Raw genomic sequence first — 14,204 nt, 5'->3', positions numbered from 1 at the left:
GGCTCCAGATGATTTCTGTACTGCGAAGTAAAGCCAAATTCTGGAAACCAGTCCTGCCTCTGGTGTGATTCACTGCAGGATCTGTGCCAGCAGGGCTGAGCGGGAGCGTTCCCTGCAGGAAATCCTGCCCTGGTCCTTGGTTCTCTGCTGCTGTGGCTGTGCTGGGAGGGCAGTGAGGCTCGGGCTGTGCCCGGCACAGTCCAGTGAGGGATTCCTGCTTGGGGCTGCGTCCTGAGCACGGGATTCCAGTGCAGAGCGAGCCTTCCCCGCTGGGCACACAGCGAGGGCAGGAGAGCAGGAACAGCCTGGAGCGGCTCTGAGGGGGCTCAGGAGAGCAGGAACAGCCCTGAGCAGCTCTGAGGGGCTCAGGAGAGCAGGAACAGCCCCGGAGCAGCTCTGAGGGGGCCTCAGGAGAGCAGGAAAAGCCCCGGAGCAGCTCTGAGGGGGGAATCAGAGCAGGAAAAGCCCCGGAGCAGCTCTGAGGGGGGATCAGAGGCAGGGGCTTCCCTCAGCCCGCGCTGATCCCACACAGGAACTGGGCTTTGATACCATCATGGGCTGAGCCTGCCTGGGGCTTCCCCTCCTTCCTCCCAGCTGGGGCTTTTGGCACTTCCTCCTCCCAAGGAGGAATTCCCCCCATGCAGTGCCCACAAACCAGACCAGACCCAGAGGAGGTGGAAAATAAACCCCTAAGTGATCCCATTATCCCAGCCTGCTGTAACCTGGTCTTTCCTCTGGTTATTCCATCCTTCCTCCAGGGAAGCACGATGGGATCCATCACCCAGGATTCCACCCAGGCTTTCATCACTCCCTGCCGATTCCCAACCTCTGTCCCAGCTGGAAAATCCCCGCCCTCCCTTTCCCTGGATGCTGAGCTGGATCCCCTTTCCAGAAGGCAGAGCCGGGTGAAACTCGGTTATTTTGGAGGTTTTATTAACCAAACTCTAATTTACAAAGTCGTCCTGTACACAACGGCCTCGCAGTCCTGGATTTAAAAACGAACCAAAGGGAGCCGCTGTCCCCGGGGCCGGGCGGGGCCGGGCCGGGCCGGGCGCTCCCATGAGCAGGAGCCGCTCCGCTCCTGCCTCCCGCCCTCCCGCTATTTACAGGGATTCCAGGAACGCGCCGGTCCCGCCGGGAACCGGCACCGGGGGCGAGCTGAAATGTAGTGTGGGCCTGAAGGGCGAGAACCGTGCGGGAAACGGAGCTGCTCCCGCTCCCAACCTTCGAGTGAACGCTGGGGAATTCCTCTGCCAGCCTTAAAATTGCTCCAATGAATTCATCTGCCAGCCTTAAATCACTCCAATGAATTCCTCTGCCAGCCGTAAAACCACTCCAATAATTTACCTGTACCGTTGTTCAAAGAACCTTTCCTATGAGAGATGGGATGGCAGGGAATGAACCCCCCCAGGATTGGCATTCCCCACCTTTAAATAGGATTTATGTACAGAGCTACAACCGGTCAGGATCAGCTGGGATGGATGGGGGGATCCACTGGGATGGGTGGGATCCACTGGGATGGATGGAGGGATCCACTGGGATGGATGGTGGGGAGTCTACTGGGATGGATGGGATCCACTGGGTGGATGGTGGTGGGATCCACTGGGTTGGTGGTGGGATCCACTGGGTTGGTGGCGGGGGTGTCCCCACAGGACTGGGCTGCCCGGCCCGGTGCCGCAGGGCCTGGGGAGGAGCCGTGTCCTCGTGGCTTCGCTTTGTCACCTGCAACAGAGACGTGGCCCAGGTCAGTGCCCGGCTCCCTCTGCTCCTGCAGAGCCCCACAGGGCCAGGCCTGGGGTTTTTCCCGTTTCCCAGCAGTGCCAAGCGTGGCTCTCCTGGGTCCAGCTGCAGGAGTCGGCCCCGTGCTGGCAGATCCCACGTGCAGCACTTTGGGACAGACCCTGCTCCCTGCTGGCCACCCCAGGAGCTGCTCCCGGCCCTTCGGGATCAATCCAAGCTCTCCCCTCTCACCAGTAGCTTCTCCTGAAGGGAGCAGCCAGGTCCTGCACCGTCCCCAGGAAGGTGTTGATGTCAGCCACAAGAATTCCTTTGCTTTCCAGGAGCTCCCTGCTGCTGCCGGGATTTTCTGCGAGGGGAGGAGCAAACAATTCAAACAAATGAGGTGGGAAATACCCCTCAACCCCACCAGAGTGGCTGCTCTGGTGCTTTGCCAACAGCCTCAGCCACCCCCAGGGCTCCCAACCCCACTGGGATTCACCAGCCTCCAAAAATCCCTTTATTGTCACTGCTCACGCCTGACCCTCGCCTGAGCCACTCCCACAGGAGCAGCAGCAAACCCGGGACTCTTCCACCCCTCCTCCCTCCTCTCAGGGTTGCTGTTCCCTGAGATTCTCCTGGGGGTTGCTGCTCCCTGAGGTAAATGAGGTTTTCTGTCTTCTCTTTGCCCTCAGTGTTTCACCCCGGAGCCAGAGCAGCCAGGCTGAGTCCCCAGTCCGAGTTTCCAGGGTTGTTTATTCTCCATCATCTCTCAGTTCTGTCCCAGCTCTGCAGGGCGTCCCCAGCAGAGCAGGACACGCGGGGGACTGGGCGGGTCAGAGGGTCCCGGACCCTTTGTACCATTCCCTGGCCCAAACACATCCAAAATGAACTTTTTATTGACAGAATCTTACCAATGCTCACTGCCTATGTTAACATGTCATTTCTACTCTAAACCAATCTCTAAAATCCAACTCAGCAGAAAATGGGGGACGAGAACAAGAACAAGGAGGACAGGACCACTCCCCAATTCCTCTGTGTTATCTCTTCAAACCCATACACTAAAAATCCTAAATTCTACATTTACACTCTGTGATAAACTAACCACTGCTTATTTTGAATTCTCTCGGGTTGTGATTCTTCACACACTGTGGGCATTCACTCCATGGCAGGGATCAGAGGCAGTGCCCTCCTGGGCTCTGTGTGAGGCTGCCTGAGCCCCTGGACAGACCCCAGACCCCCTGTCCGGTCCCCAAACCCTCCAGGGTGGCCACAGGGATGTCCTGGGCTCTGACACCTCCCTCCCCGGCGATCCCAGCCCCGCAGGAGCCCCTTTACCTGTGAGGAACACGGCGAATCGGGCGTGGACGTGCCGTGCCTGCAGCTCCAGCAGGCAGGGCGGGCGCCGGGGCCCGGGCGCGGCGTCGCAGCCGTGGAAGGGCAGCGGCTCCAGCAGCTCCTCGGCCTGGCACCAGCGCAGCAGCAGCCGCTTCCTGCGGGCGCCGGCGTCGTCCCTGCGGGGACACGGCACGGCTGAGGCCCCGGCGGGGGTTTCCAGACTCACCCCTTGCGTTTTTTACCAGGTAAAGGGCGCAGGAATTCTCTGCTGCCCTGACGGGGAGATGAAAACACCGCTGGGTGTCTCGGGCTGCTCCTCAGAACGTGGCTGGGCTCTCCTGGCAGCCCGACTGTCCCTCCTGAGACTCTGAGTGCTTTAAGGAGCACAAAGGTGCTCAGGGCTCCCGAGGGCGTTTTCCCTGATTGTGGAAGGACAGGAGCAGCTTGTCCCTGTCACCTCACTGGGCTTCTCCAGAAGAGGTGGCTCCATTTTCTGTCACAGCAAGGTGCCAGAGGTTTCTCCAACAGCTGTGCTCGGCTTTTTCCTTTATTTCTGCCTCGTTATTCTGCTTTTATTAACACTGACTGCTCACAGCACACCCCTGAAGAGCTGCCTCGCTGTTTTGAGAAGTGCTGGACACCCTCAGAGAGTTTCAATGAATCTTCACGTGTCCCATTCCGAGGATTTACCCCACGGGGAGGGCTCAGGGGCTGCTCCCTCCCCACCCCTGCCCAGGGATGAGCAGCAAGGACGGGCTCTGCCCTTCCAGGGGGTTTTTCCCAGCCCCAGGGGTGATTCCTGCTGCTCTGATGGATCAGAAGTGACAAATTCCCCCTGGCTCCAGCACTGCCTGTGCTGGTTCTGCCTGGGGTTTTCATTTTTGGCTCCTTTTTGTCTCTCTGGTGTTGGGAGCTGTGCTGGAGCTGTGGCTCAGCCAGGGAGGTTCTGTGGTTTGGAAAAGCCAAGGCTGCTCCTCCCTCAGCCCAGGGGACACAGCAGCAGCACAGGTGACTGTCCCTGTCCCCAGGGACGCTCCAGACCCTGGAATCCCTCAGGATACAAAGCTGGGAGGAGGAGGAAGGGGGGGTGTTGGGAGAGGTGGTGATGATGGAGCCTGGGGATGTGATGGGAAATGGGGATGAATTCCTTGGATTTCCCAGCTTCTCCTTTCCCTGTTTTTATCCCAACCCAGGAGTTCTCTCACTTCACCCACGCCAGAGCAGCCCCATTTCAGTCATTCCTGGTGGGAATGGGAGAGGCAATTCCCGCTGTGCACCCCAGCCCAGGGCTCCTCACCCCTCCCAAATCCCCGACGTGACGGGGCAGGGAAAGGCCCAGAGCGGCCCTGAGCTCCTGGGATGTGTCAGGATGAGCTGCTGGGAAGGGAGGGAAGTTTATTTTTGGAGTTTTGGGAATGTGCAGCTCCTCAGGGAAATCTGTGCCTCTCCAGGAGCCCGGGATGCTCCTGAGGGCAGCTCTGCCCTGGGGACAGGGAGGAACCTTCTGGAAGCCCAGCAGGGAGTGAGGGGAGCTGCCAGAGCCCTGCCCCAGCCAGGATCACAGCCAGGACACGGTTCCAGGCCGGCTGGTGCTCTCCAGGTGCCAAATCCTGCTGCTCCATCCCCAGAAACGCCCAATTCCCCGGCAGAGCCTCACCTGAGGTCTCCTCTGAGCCTCCTGCTCTCGCTGTGGTGCAGGAGCCACCTCCACCTCCCGCTCCTGTTGAGCTTCTCCAGCACCTTCACCACCTCCTGCAGCTGGCCTGGGGGGACACAGGGACATGGGAATGGCACCTGGGGGCTCCACGTGGGGACACCTGAGGGGTTCAGGGGAGCTCTGAGCCCCTCCAGGGATGAGGAACTGGGATCACGTCCTGGAATTCTTTCCCTGGTTCTGGAAGGACAGGAGCAGCGTGTCCCTGTCACCTCCAGCAGAGGTGGCTCCATTTTCTGTCACTTCCCACTGAGGAGCTGAAGGCAGCAGTGAATTCTCCTCCTTTTCCCACTGGATATTGGGAAAGGATTCCTGGCTGGGAGGGGCTGGGATGGAATTCCCAGAGCAGCCGTGGCTGCTCCTGGATCCCTGGAAGTGTCCAAGGAAAGGGGGAGCAGAGAAGGCTCCAGGGAAACCTTGGAGCTGCTTCCAGGGCCTGGAGGGGCTCCAGGAGAGCTGCAGAGGGACTGGGGACAAGGGACAGAGGGACAGGACACAGGGAATGGCTCCCACTGCCAGAGGGCAGGGCTGGATGGGATCTTGGGCAGGAATTCCTGCCTGGAATGGAATTCCCAGAGCAGCTGGGGCTGCCCCTGCATCCCTGCAATGTCCTGGAGCAGCCTGGGACAGTGGGAGGTGTCCCTGCCCCTGGATAATCCCTAAGGTCTCTTCCAACCCAAACCACTCCAGGACCCTCCAGGCTGAGCCCTGCCCTGCCCTGGGATGTTCTGGGGACCCCTGAGCTCCACCCCGAGGGGATCCAAAGGTCAGAGAGGGCCGGAATTCCCCCCTGGAAACAGAACCAGGGGAAAGATTCAGGAATGTGGCAGAGACTCACCCAGGGTGACCCTTTCCAGCAGCTCCTCGTCGGACACCACAAAGCCCCCGGCCTGGAAGAGCTCCTGGAATGTGTCACTTGTCACCTCCTCGGGATCGTCCACGCCGGCGAACACCACGCTGGGACAGCGCTTCAGCTGCAGCAGGCACGGCACCTGCGCCACAGCAGGGATTGGGACAGTGCCCAAAGCCAGGGAGACCAGCCTGGCACAGCCCGGCCCGGCTTAGCCTGGCACAGCCCGGCCCAGCCCCAGCCCGGCCCATCTCGGCCCAGCCCGGCCCAGCCCAGCCCAGCCCCAGCACCACCCCGACATTCCCATCTCCCCATCCCAAGGCTGAACACAGGGATGAGACATTCCCTGGAGCTGCTGAGGGGAGGCTGGACAAGCCCGACCTCCCTGCTCTGCACTGGCTGCTCCAGCTGCTTTTCCCGACCCTGGATTCCAGAGTTTTTCCCAATCCTGGATTCCAGGGCAGGGCCGCTCCAGCTGTTTTTCCCGACCCTGGATTCCAGAGTTTTTCCAATCCTGGATTCCAGGGCAGGACTGCTCCAGCCGTTTTTCCTGACCCTGGATTCCAGAGTTTTTCCCAATCCTGGATTCCAGGGCAGGGCTGCCCCAGCCGTTTTTCCCGACCCTGGATTCCAGAGTTTTTCCCTATCCTGGATTCCAGGTGTTTTTCCCGCTCCTGGATGCCGGGCAGGGCCCAGCTCACCGTGTGGATGTGTGAGGAGATGTCCTGGCTCCGGACGATGACCAGCAGCCGCTCCCCGCGCCGCCGCTGCGCCCCACAGAAACCCTGGGGCTCCGTCCTGGCCCAGCCCCGCGCCCGCAGCAGCGCCTGCACACGGAGAGGGGATGGGGATGGATCCGGGAATGGGGCACAGGGGGATGGAGCTGGGAATGGGGCACAGGGGGATGGATGGGGATGGATCCCGGGAATGGGGCACAGGGGGCTGGATCCGGGAATGGGGCACAGGGGGCTGGATCCGGGAATGGGGCACGGGGGGATGGATGGGGATGGAGCCGGGAATGGGACACAGGGGGCTGGATGGGGCTGGATCTGAGAATGGGGCACAGGGGGCTGGATGGGGCTGGATCTGGGAATGGGGCACAGGGGGCTGGATGGGGATGGAGCTGGGAATGGTGCACAGGGGGTGGATTGGGATGGATCCGGGAATGGTGCACAGGGGGCTGGATGGGGCTGGATCTGGGAATGGGGCACAGGGGGTGGATGGGGCTGGATCCTGGGAATGGGGCACAGGGGGCTGGATGGGGCTGGATCTGGGAATGGGGCACAGGGGGCTGGATGGGGCTGGATCTGGGAATGGGGCACAGGGGGCTGGATGGGGCTGGATCTGGGAATGGGGCACAGGGGGCTGGATGGGGCTGGATCTGGGAATGGGGCACAGGGGGATGGATGGGGCTGGATCTGGGAATGGGGCACAGGGGGCTGGATCTGGGAATGGGGCACAGGGGGCTGGATGGGGCTGGATCTGGGAATGGGGCACAGGGGGATGGATGGGGCTGGATCCGGGAATGGGGCACAGGGGGCTGGATGGGGATGGATCTGGGAATGGGGCACAGGGGGGCACTGGGAGCCCCTGCAGGGAGCTCAGAGCCACACCGAGGTGGGGCTGGGGACGTGGGCAGTGCTGGGGGTGGTGGGACTTGGAACTAAACCAGATTTGGGGATTTCGGGAAGGAGTTCCTGGCTGGGCTGGAATTCCCAGAGAAGCTGTGGCTGCCCCTGGCTGTCCCAGGCCAGGTGGAGCACCCTGGGATAGGGGGAGGTGTCCCTGCCCATGGAGCGGGGCTGGAATTGGATGATCCCTGAGGTCCTTCCCACCCAAACCATTCCAGGATTCTCCGCTGACCCAATCCCAAGGTTCCTGCCCAGCCTCAGAGCCTGAGATTCCAATTCCTGTGCTGGAGCTGAGGTGGCTCCTGCCCCAAAACCATCCCTGCACAGCTGCCCTGCTCTGCCACCCTCAGCTCGCCCTTGGAGCGCCCATCCTGATCCACCCTGATCCATCCCGATCAACCCTGATCCATCCCGATCAACCCTGATCCATCCAATCCACCCTGATCCATCCTGACCCACCCTGATCCATCCCAATCCATCCTGACCCATCCCGATCAACCTTGATCAACCCTGATCCATCCTGATCCATCCGATGATCCTGATCCATCCCGATCCACCCTGATCCATCCCGATCCATCCCTGTGCACCCGTATCCATCCTGACCCACCCTGATCCATCCTGATCAACCCTGATCCATCCTGATCAACCCTGATCCATCCTGATCCACCCTGATCCATCCCAATCAACCCTGATCCATCCCGATCAATCCTGATCCATCCCGATCAACCCTGATCCACCCTGATCCATTCTGATCCATCCTGATCCACCCAGATTCATCCCAATCCACCCTGATCCATCCGATCCACTCTGGTCCACCCTGATCCATCCCGATCAACCCTGATCCATCCAATCCACCCTGATTCATCCTGACCCACCCTGATCCATCCCAATCCATCCTGATCCATCCCGATCAACCCTGATCAACCCTGATCCATCCCTGTGCATCCTGATCCATCCCTGTGCATCCTGATCCATCCTGGTCCATCCCAATCCATCCGATCCACCCTGATCCATCCCAATCAACCCTGATCAACCCTGATCCATCCTGATCCACCCAGATCCACTCTGATCCATCCTGATCCTTCCCCATCCACCCTGAACCATCCCAATCCACCCTGGTCATTCTCCATCCATGCCAATCCATCCTGATCCACCCTGACTCATCCCTATGCACTCTGATCCATCCCAATCCATCCCACTGCATCCTCATCTACCTTGATCCACCCCAGTGCATTCTGACCCACCCTGATCCGTCCCAACCAACCCTGATCCATCCCAATTAATTCCAAACCACCCTGATCCATCCCGATCCACCCCAATCCATCTCTACGTACCCTGATCCATCCTGATCCATCCTGATTCATTCCTATCCACCCTGATCCATCCCAATTCATTCCAATCCATTCTGATCCACCCTGATCCATCCCTGTGCACCCTGATCCATCCCAATCCATCCAAATCTATTCCAATCCACCCTGATCCATCCCTATGCACCCTGATCTATCCCAATCGATCCAAATCAACCCTGACCCATCCCAATCCATCCCTATGCACCCTGATCCACCCCGATCCACCCTGATCCATCTCGACCACCTGGATCCACCCCCATCCACCCCGACCCGCCCAGATCACCCCTATCCCGAAGGGCTCGCACCTTCACCCTGTCGAAGAAGGGCTCCTTGCCGGTCTCCAGCAGGTAGAAGGCTCCGGGCTGCGCCGCGGCGGCCACGCGGCGCAGGTGGCACCGCAGGGCCCCGCACAGCTCCGTGATTGTCCCCCCGAGCGCCACCGGCCCGGCCCGGCCGCCGCCGGCCTCCCCCGGCACCGCGGCGCTGCTCCCGGCCGGGGCCCGGCCCAGCACGGCCCTCCGGAACTCGGAGAACTCGTGCAGGATGCCGGCCACGGCCCCGCGCGGCTCCGGCGCGGCGCGGGGGTACCGCAGCCTGCCCAGGCGGAGAGGAGCCCCTCGGTCCCGGCTCCTGGCCCGGGTCCTGCCGCTCCTGCCCGCCCGGGCGTCCCCGTGCCAGCCCGGCTGCGTGTCCGAGGGGGGAATTGTCACCTGCAAGGGGCTCCTGCTGCGGGGGGACGGCGGGACGGGGGCGGCGCGGGGCGCGAAGGCCGTGGGGAAGATGCTTTGGGAGGTAGAAAAGGGGGGTCTGCCGCTCCTCAGGATTTCTTTTAGCTTATAGTGGAAGCGGAGGCATTCCATGTCCAAAGTGTTCTGGGTGAGCTCCTCGAAGCTCCTCCAGGTGCCCAGCAGGGAGCGAGCCAGGTGGGATTCCCGGGCACGGTGCCGGCGCCTCTTGGGAATTTGGAGACGTTCCAGCCTCTCCTGGCAGTGCCTGCTGAGCACAGGGCTCCCGGGATCCCCGGGCACGTCCCAGTCCCAGTCCCAGTCCCAGTCCCAGTCCTCCCCGTGCTCCTCCGTGTGCACGGAGCTCCTGGAGGAGCTGTCCCGGTTAGTCCTCGCTCCCGCAGCGTCCGTGGATCTCACGATGCAGGAACTCCTGCTCGGGAGTGGGGAGCGCGAACTCCCCTCAAAATATTCCTGCTCTGAGTCACCAAAGAAATCCTCCAAGGGCTCCTCGAAGGCCAGGCCCTCGTGCTCCTCCCTGGAGAGCTCATCCGGCCGGTCCTCGGCGTCGCTGAACTCCAGGGGCTCTCCCGGGAGCTCCGCGGGCTCGTCCCACGCCACGGGAGAGGCGGGAATTTCTCCCTCTCCCAGCTCGGCTCTGCCGGGATCCGGGGAGGGCTGGGCTGCCCCGGGGCTGTGCTCACACTCATCCCAGGGCTCGCCCAGGGCACATTCCCAGCTCGGTGAGGGTGCAGGGCTGGCGGTGCCCCCTCCCTGCAGCTCCTCGGGCGGGCAGGGCCCCTCTCCGGGGCTCCCGGGGCTCCCGGGGCTGCGGGACCAGCGGGCGCTGTCCGGGGTGGGAGGGAGGAACCCCGGGAGCGGCTCCTCGGGATCATCCCAGGGATCACACGGGGATGGAGGGGCAGATCCCGGCTCGGCGGGCACGAACTCATCCACGGGGGACTGCACCGGCTCCTGCGGGGGGCTGAGGGAGCCCTGCAGGCCCCAGGGAGCCACGCTCAGCTGGGCAGCTCCTCCTTCCCGGCACGGCTTCCAGAGGCGGCACAGCACCGACTCCCGCCGGCCCGGCACGGCGCCAACGCCGGGGTCGGGGTCTCTGCGGGCGGGAGAAGCAGGAGCTGAGTCTCCGTGGATGTCTGGGAAGCTCTGCTGCTGCTGCCTGGGGAGCTCCTCGATGGCTGTGACGGAGGACGAGGGCTCTGACTCCAGGAGGAATTCCCTGTCTGCCTGGCCGGGGCTCTCCAGCTCGCCCAGCTCCATGTCCCCCGCGCCATCATTCCCAGGGGAATTCCGTGCCTCAGGGAACGCGTCCTCCTCAGCTCCGCACTCATCTCCCGTGTCCGGGTAGTCCAAGGGGGAGTCCCGGCCGTCTCCTGCTCCCATGGGATCATCCAGCTCCTCCTCCTCCTCCAGCAGAGCCCCGCTCCCGCCGTGGATTGACTCCTCACTGTCCAGGGAATGCGGGTCGGGATCGGCCTCATCCCCGCAGAGCCGGGGGAAGCAGCTGCTGCCCCCCAGCTCGCTCTGGGACGGGGACTGGACGCTGTCCTGGTCCTCGGCAGCAGCCCAGGGATCCACGGAGCCGTCGGGAGAGGTCAGGCACACCGAGCAGGAGTCGGGGGACAGCGCCAGGCTCACTCCCTGCCCGCAGGGGGCCTCGGTGCTCCCGGCGCGCTCCCACCTTTCTCCGGAGGGCGCCCGATCCCGGTTTCTGTGCTGGGAGCCGCTCCCGAGGGTGTCCCCGGCGGGCCCTGGGCTGTCGGTGCCGCTGTCGGGCCGTGCCCCCCGGGCAGGGCTGGGGGCAGCGGGGCTCGGCCGCTCCGAGCCCACCGAGCCCGGGCTGCCCCCTCCGAGCCCGCCCGGCTCCGAGCCCGGCGTGCCCGGGGCGTCCCAGGGCTCCGGGAGCTCGTCCTGGCTTGGTGACATCTCCTCAGGGAATGCCGCGGGGTCACTCCCGTCCCACCCCTGGGGGCAGGGGGATGCCAGGGAGGAGGGGCTGGGCACGGGCTCCTCCTCAGGAACCCCAAACTCCTCTGGAGACCCCGAATTCCCTGGATGCTGCTCGCATTCCATCTCGGCATCGCTGCTCTCGGACAACACCAAATCCACGGGGTCCTGGAAGGAGCCTTCGTCCTCAAACTCCTCGTTCTCCTCCCTCTCCTCCTCGTTCTCCTCCCTCTCCTCCTCGTTCTCTTCCCTCTCCTCCTCGTTCTCTTCCCTCTCCTCCTCGTTCTCTTCCCTCTCCTCGTTCTCCTCCCTCTCCTCCTCCACCTCCCTCTCTTTTTCCGAGTGCTCCGAGGGCTCCTGGGATCCCTCCCCTTCCTCAGCGGCTCCCCCGGGCTCTGCCCTTCCAGGACCTGTTTCCACGGGCACGGGATGGCAGCCAGGCTGTGGCTCAGCACCATCCTCAGCTGCCAGGACACGGCCGGAGCCTGCTGCTCCCTCCTCATCCTCGGGAGGGCCGGGGCCGCTCCCTGACCCTGCTCCCTGCTGCTTCTCCTGCTGCTCCCTGTTTTCCTGCTGCTTTTCCTGCTGCTCTTCCTGCTGCTCCCCATTTTCCTGCTGTTTTTCCTGCTGCTGTTCCTGCTGCTCCCTGTTTTCCTGCTGCCTTTCCTGCTGCTCCCCATTTTCCTGCTGCTTCTCCAGCTGCTCCCCATTTTCCTGCTCCTTCTGCTCCTTTTCCTGCTGCCTTTCCTGCTGCTTTTCCTGCTGCTGTTCCTGCTGCTCCCCGTTTTCCTGCTGCTTTTCCTGTTGCTTTTCCTGCTGCTGTTCCTGTTGCTTTTCCTGCTCCTTCTCCTGCTGCTCCCCATTTTCCTGCTGCTTTTCCTGCTGCTTTTCCTGCTGCCTTTCCTGCTGCTCCCCATTTTCCTGCTGCCTTTCCTGCTGCTCCTCCTGCTGCTTTTCCTGCTGCTCCCCATTTTCCTGCTCCTTCTGCTGCTTTTCCTGCTGCTTTTCCTGCTGCCTTTCCTGCTGCTCCCCATTTTCCTGCTGCCTTTCCTGCTGCTCCCCGTTTTCCTGCTGCCTTTCCTGCTGCTGTTCCTGCTGCTCCCCATTTTCCTGCTGCTTTTCCTGCTGCTTTTCCTGCTGCCTTTCCTGCTGCTCCCTGTTTTCCTGCTGCTGTTCCTGCTGCTCCCCGTGTTCCTGCGGTGCGCAGGGGGGCTCTGCCCCCGGAGCTGTGCTGGAATTCGGCGCTTGGCTCCCGGCGTTTTCCAGGGATTCGCTGGGAGATCCGAGCTCCTCGGCAGGGCTGGGGCTGATCCTGGCATCCAGCAGCCCCTCCTGGGCTGGCTCCTCCTGCAACACAATCCAGAGGTTAATCCTGACAGGAAAACACAGGGAAAAACAAAAAATATGTATAAAAAAATTAAAAACTGGATTTTTTTTCCCCTTCCTGCAAAGCAGTTCCAGCCCCATGGAAGCTGCTCCTTTGTTCCAAGTTTTAGAGGAATTATTTTAATTCAAGGATTGAAGGCTTGGGAATATCTCCTGTTTTATGTTTACCCCAGGGACCTCCACTCCTGACAGGAGGAAGTGTGAAAATTCCTTTCAAGCTTTATCCAGAATGGGATTTCCATGGATTTCAGCAGAGGGATGAGGGAGATGATGCCAAGCACTGCGCTGGCATCTCTGCAAGGGGAAGAACTTCCAAGCCAACAAATCCCAGTTTCCCAAATCCACACGGGAATGGCTGTGCTGTGTCTCCCCTGGATTTGGAATTCTGCTCAGTTAAGGACACACAGATTTGGAATTTAAACCAGGAACAGGAGTTGAGCTCGACTTGAATTATTTTGATTTGGGATTCCTCCACCTTGGAGAGCATCTCTGCTTCCCTGGGTAGCCCACAAGCACATCTGCTCCATTCCTCTGGAAAATCCTCCTGCTCCTCTAAGAGGAAAATCCTGCTACTCTAAGAGGAAAATCCTGCTTTTTAAACAGGAAAATCCTGCTCCTCTAAGGGGAAAATCCTGCTCCTTGAAGAGGAAAATCCTGCTACTCCAAGAGGAAAATCCTGCACTTTTAACAAGAAAATCTTACTGTTTTAAGAGGAAAATCCTGCTACTCTAAGAGGAAAATCCTGCTATTTTAAGCGGAAAATCCTGCTTCTCTAAGGAGAAAACCCTGCTTCTCTAAGAGGAAATTCCTACTCCTGTAAGGGGAAAATCCTGCTCTTCTAAGAGGAAAACCCTGCTTCCCTAAGGAAAATCCTGGTCTTTTAACAGGAAAATCCTGCTGTTTTAAGAGGAACATCCTGCTATTTTAAAAGGAAAATCCTTCTGATTTAACAGGAAACCCTGCTCCTCTAAAGAGGAAAATCCTGCTCATCTAAAGAGGAAAATCCTGCTCTTTTAAAAGGAAAATCCTGCTCCTCCAAGAGGAAAATCCCGCTCTTTTAGAGGAAAATTCTGCTCCTCTAAGAGGAAAATCCTGTTATGTTAAAGGGAAAATCCTGCTCTTTTAGAGGAAAATCCTGCTCTTTTAACAGGAAACCCTGCTACACTAAGACGAAAATCCTGCTTCTCTAAAGAGGAAAATCCTGCTCTTTTAAAAGGAAAATCCTGCTCCTCTAAGAGGAAGATCCTGCTCCTCCAAGAGGAAAATCCTGCTCCTCTAGATGAAAATCCTGCTCCTCTAAGAGGAAAACTGCTCCTCTAAAGAGGAAAATCCCGCTCTTCTAGAGGAAAATTCTGCTCCTCTAAGAGGAAAATCCTGTTATTTTAAAGGGAAAATCCTGCTCTTTTAAAAGGAAAATCCTGCTCTTTTAACAGGAAACCCTGCTTCACTAAGACAAAAATCCTGCTTCTCTAAAGAGGAAAATCCTGCTCTTTTAAAAGGAAAATCCTGCTCCTCTAAGAGGAAAAT

At 60.2% G+C, this 14,204-nt stretch overlaps 1 protein-coding gene across 3 annotated transcripts in view; it reads right to left on the bottom strand.

Moving 5' to 3' along the window:
• Positions 1-916: 916 nt before the first annotated feature.
• Positions 917-14,204, bottom strand: part of TASOR2 (transcription activation suppressor family member 2) — a 50,092-nt gene continuing 36,804 nt past the window's right edge. The window contains exons 18-25 of one of the 3 annotated variants that reach the window (XM_063397144.1): positions 12,367-12,638; positions 8,904-12,336; positions 6,320-6,445; positions 5,607-5,760; positions 4,712-4,817; positions 3,055-3,230; positions 1,972-2,086; positions 917-1,722 (exon numbers count right to left, since the gene is read on the bottom strand). In XM_063397144.1, the coding sequence (XP_063253214.1) occupies positions 1,719-1,722; positions 1,972-2,086; positions 3,055-3,230; positions 4,712-4,817; positions 5,607-5,760; positions 6,320-6,445; positions 8,904-12,336; positions 12,367-12,638 (4,386 nt within the window). In that variant the 3' untranslated portion in view covers positions 917-1,718. Of the gene's footprint in view, positions 1,723-1,971; positions 2,087-3,054; positions 3,231-4,711; positions 4,818-5,606; positions 5,761-6,319; positions 6,446-8,903; positions 12,639-14,204 lie in introns of all 3 variants that reach the window. The other 2 variants (XM_063397145.1, XM_063397142.1) reach the window with 2 other exon arrangements.

Source organism: Prinia subflava, chromosome 4, assembly GCF_021018805.1.
Source record: "Prinia subflava isolate CZ2003 ecotype Zambia chromosome 4, Cam_Psub_1.2, whole genome shotgun sequence".
NCBI classification, from domain to species: Eukaryota; Metazoa; Chordata; class Aves; order Passeriformes; family Cisticolidae; genus Prinia; species Prinia subflava.
Note: the sequence above shows the minus strand (reverse complement) of the source record. Positions and strands in the feature narration are given on the sequence as shown.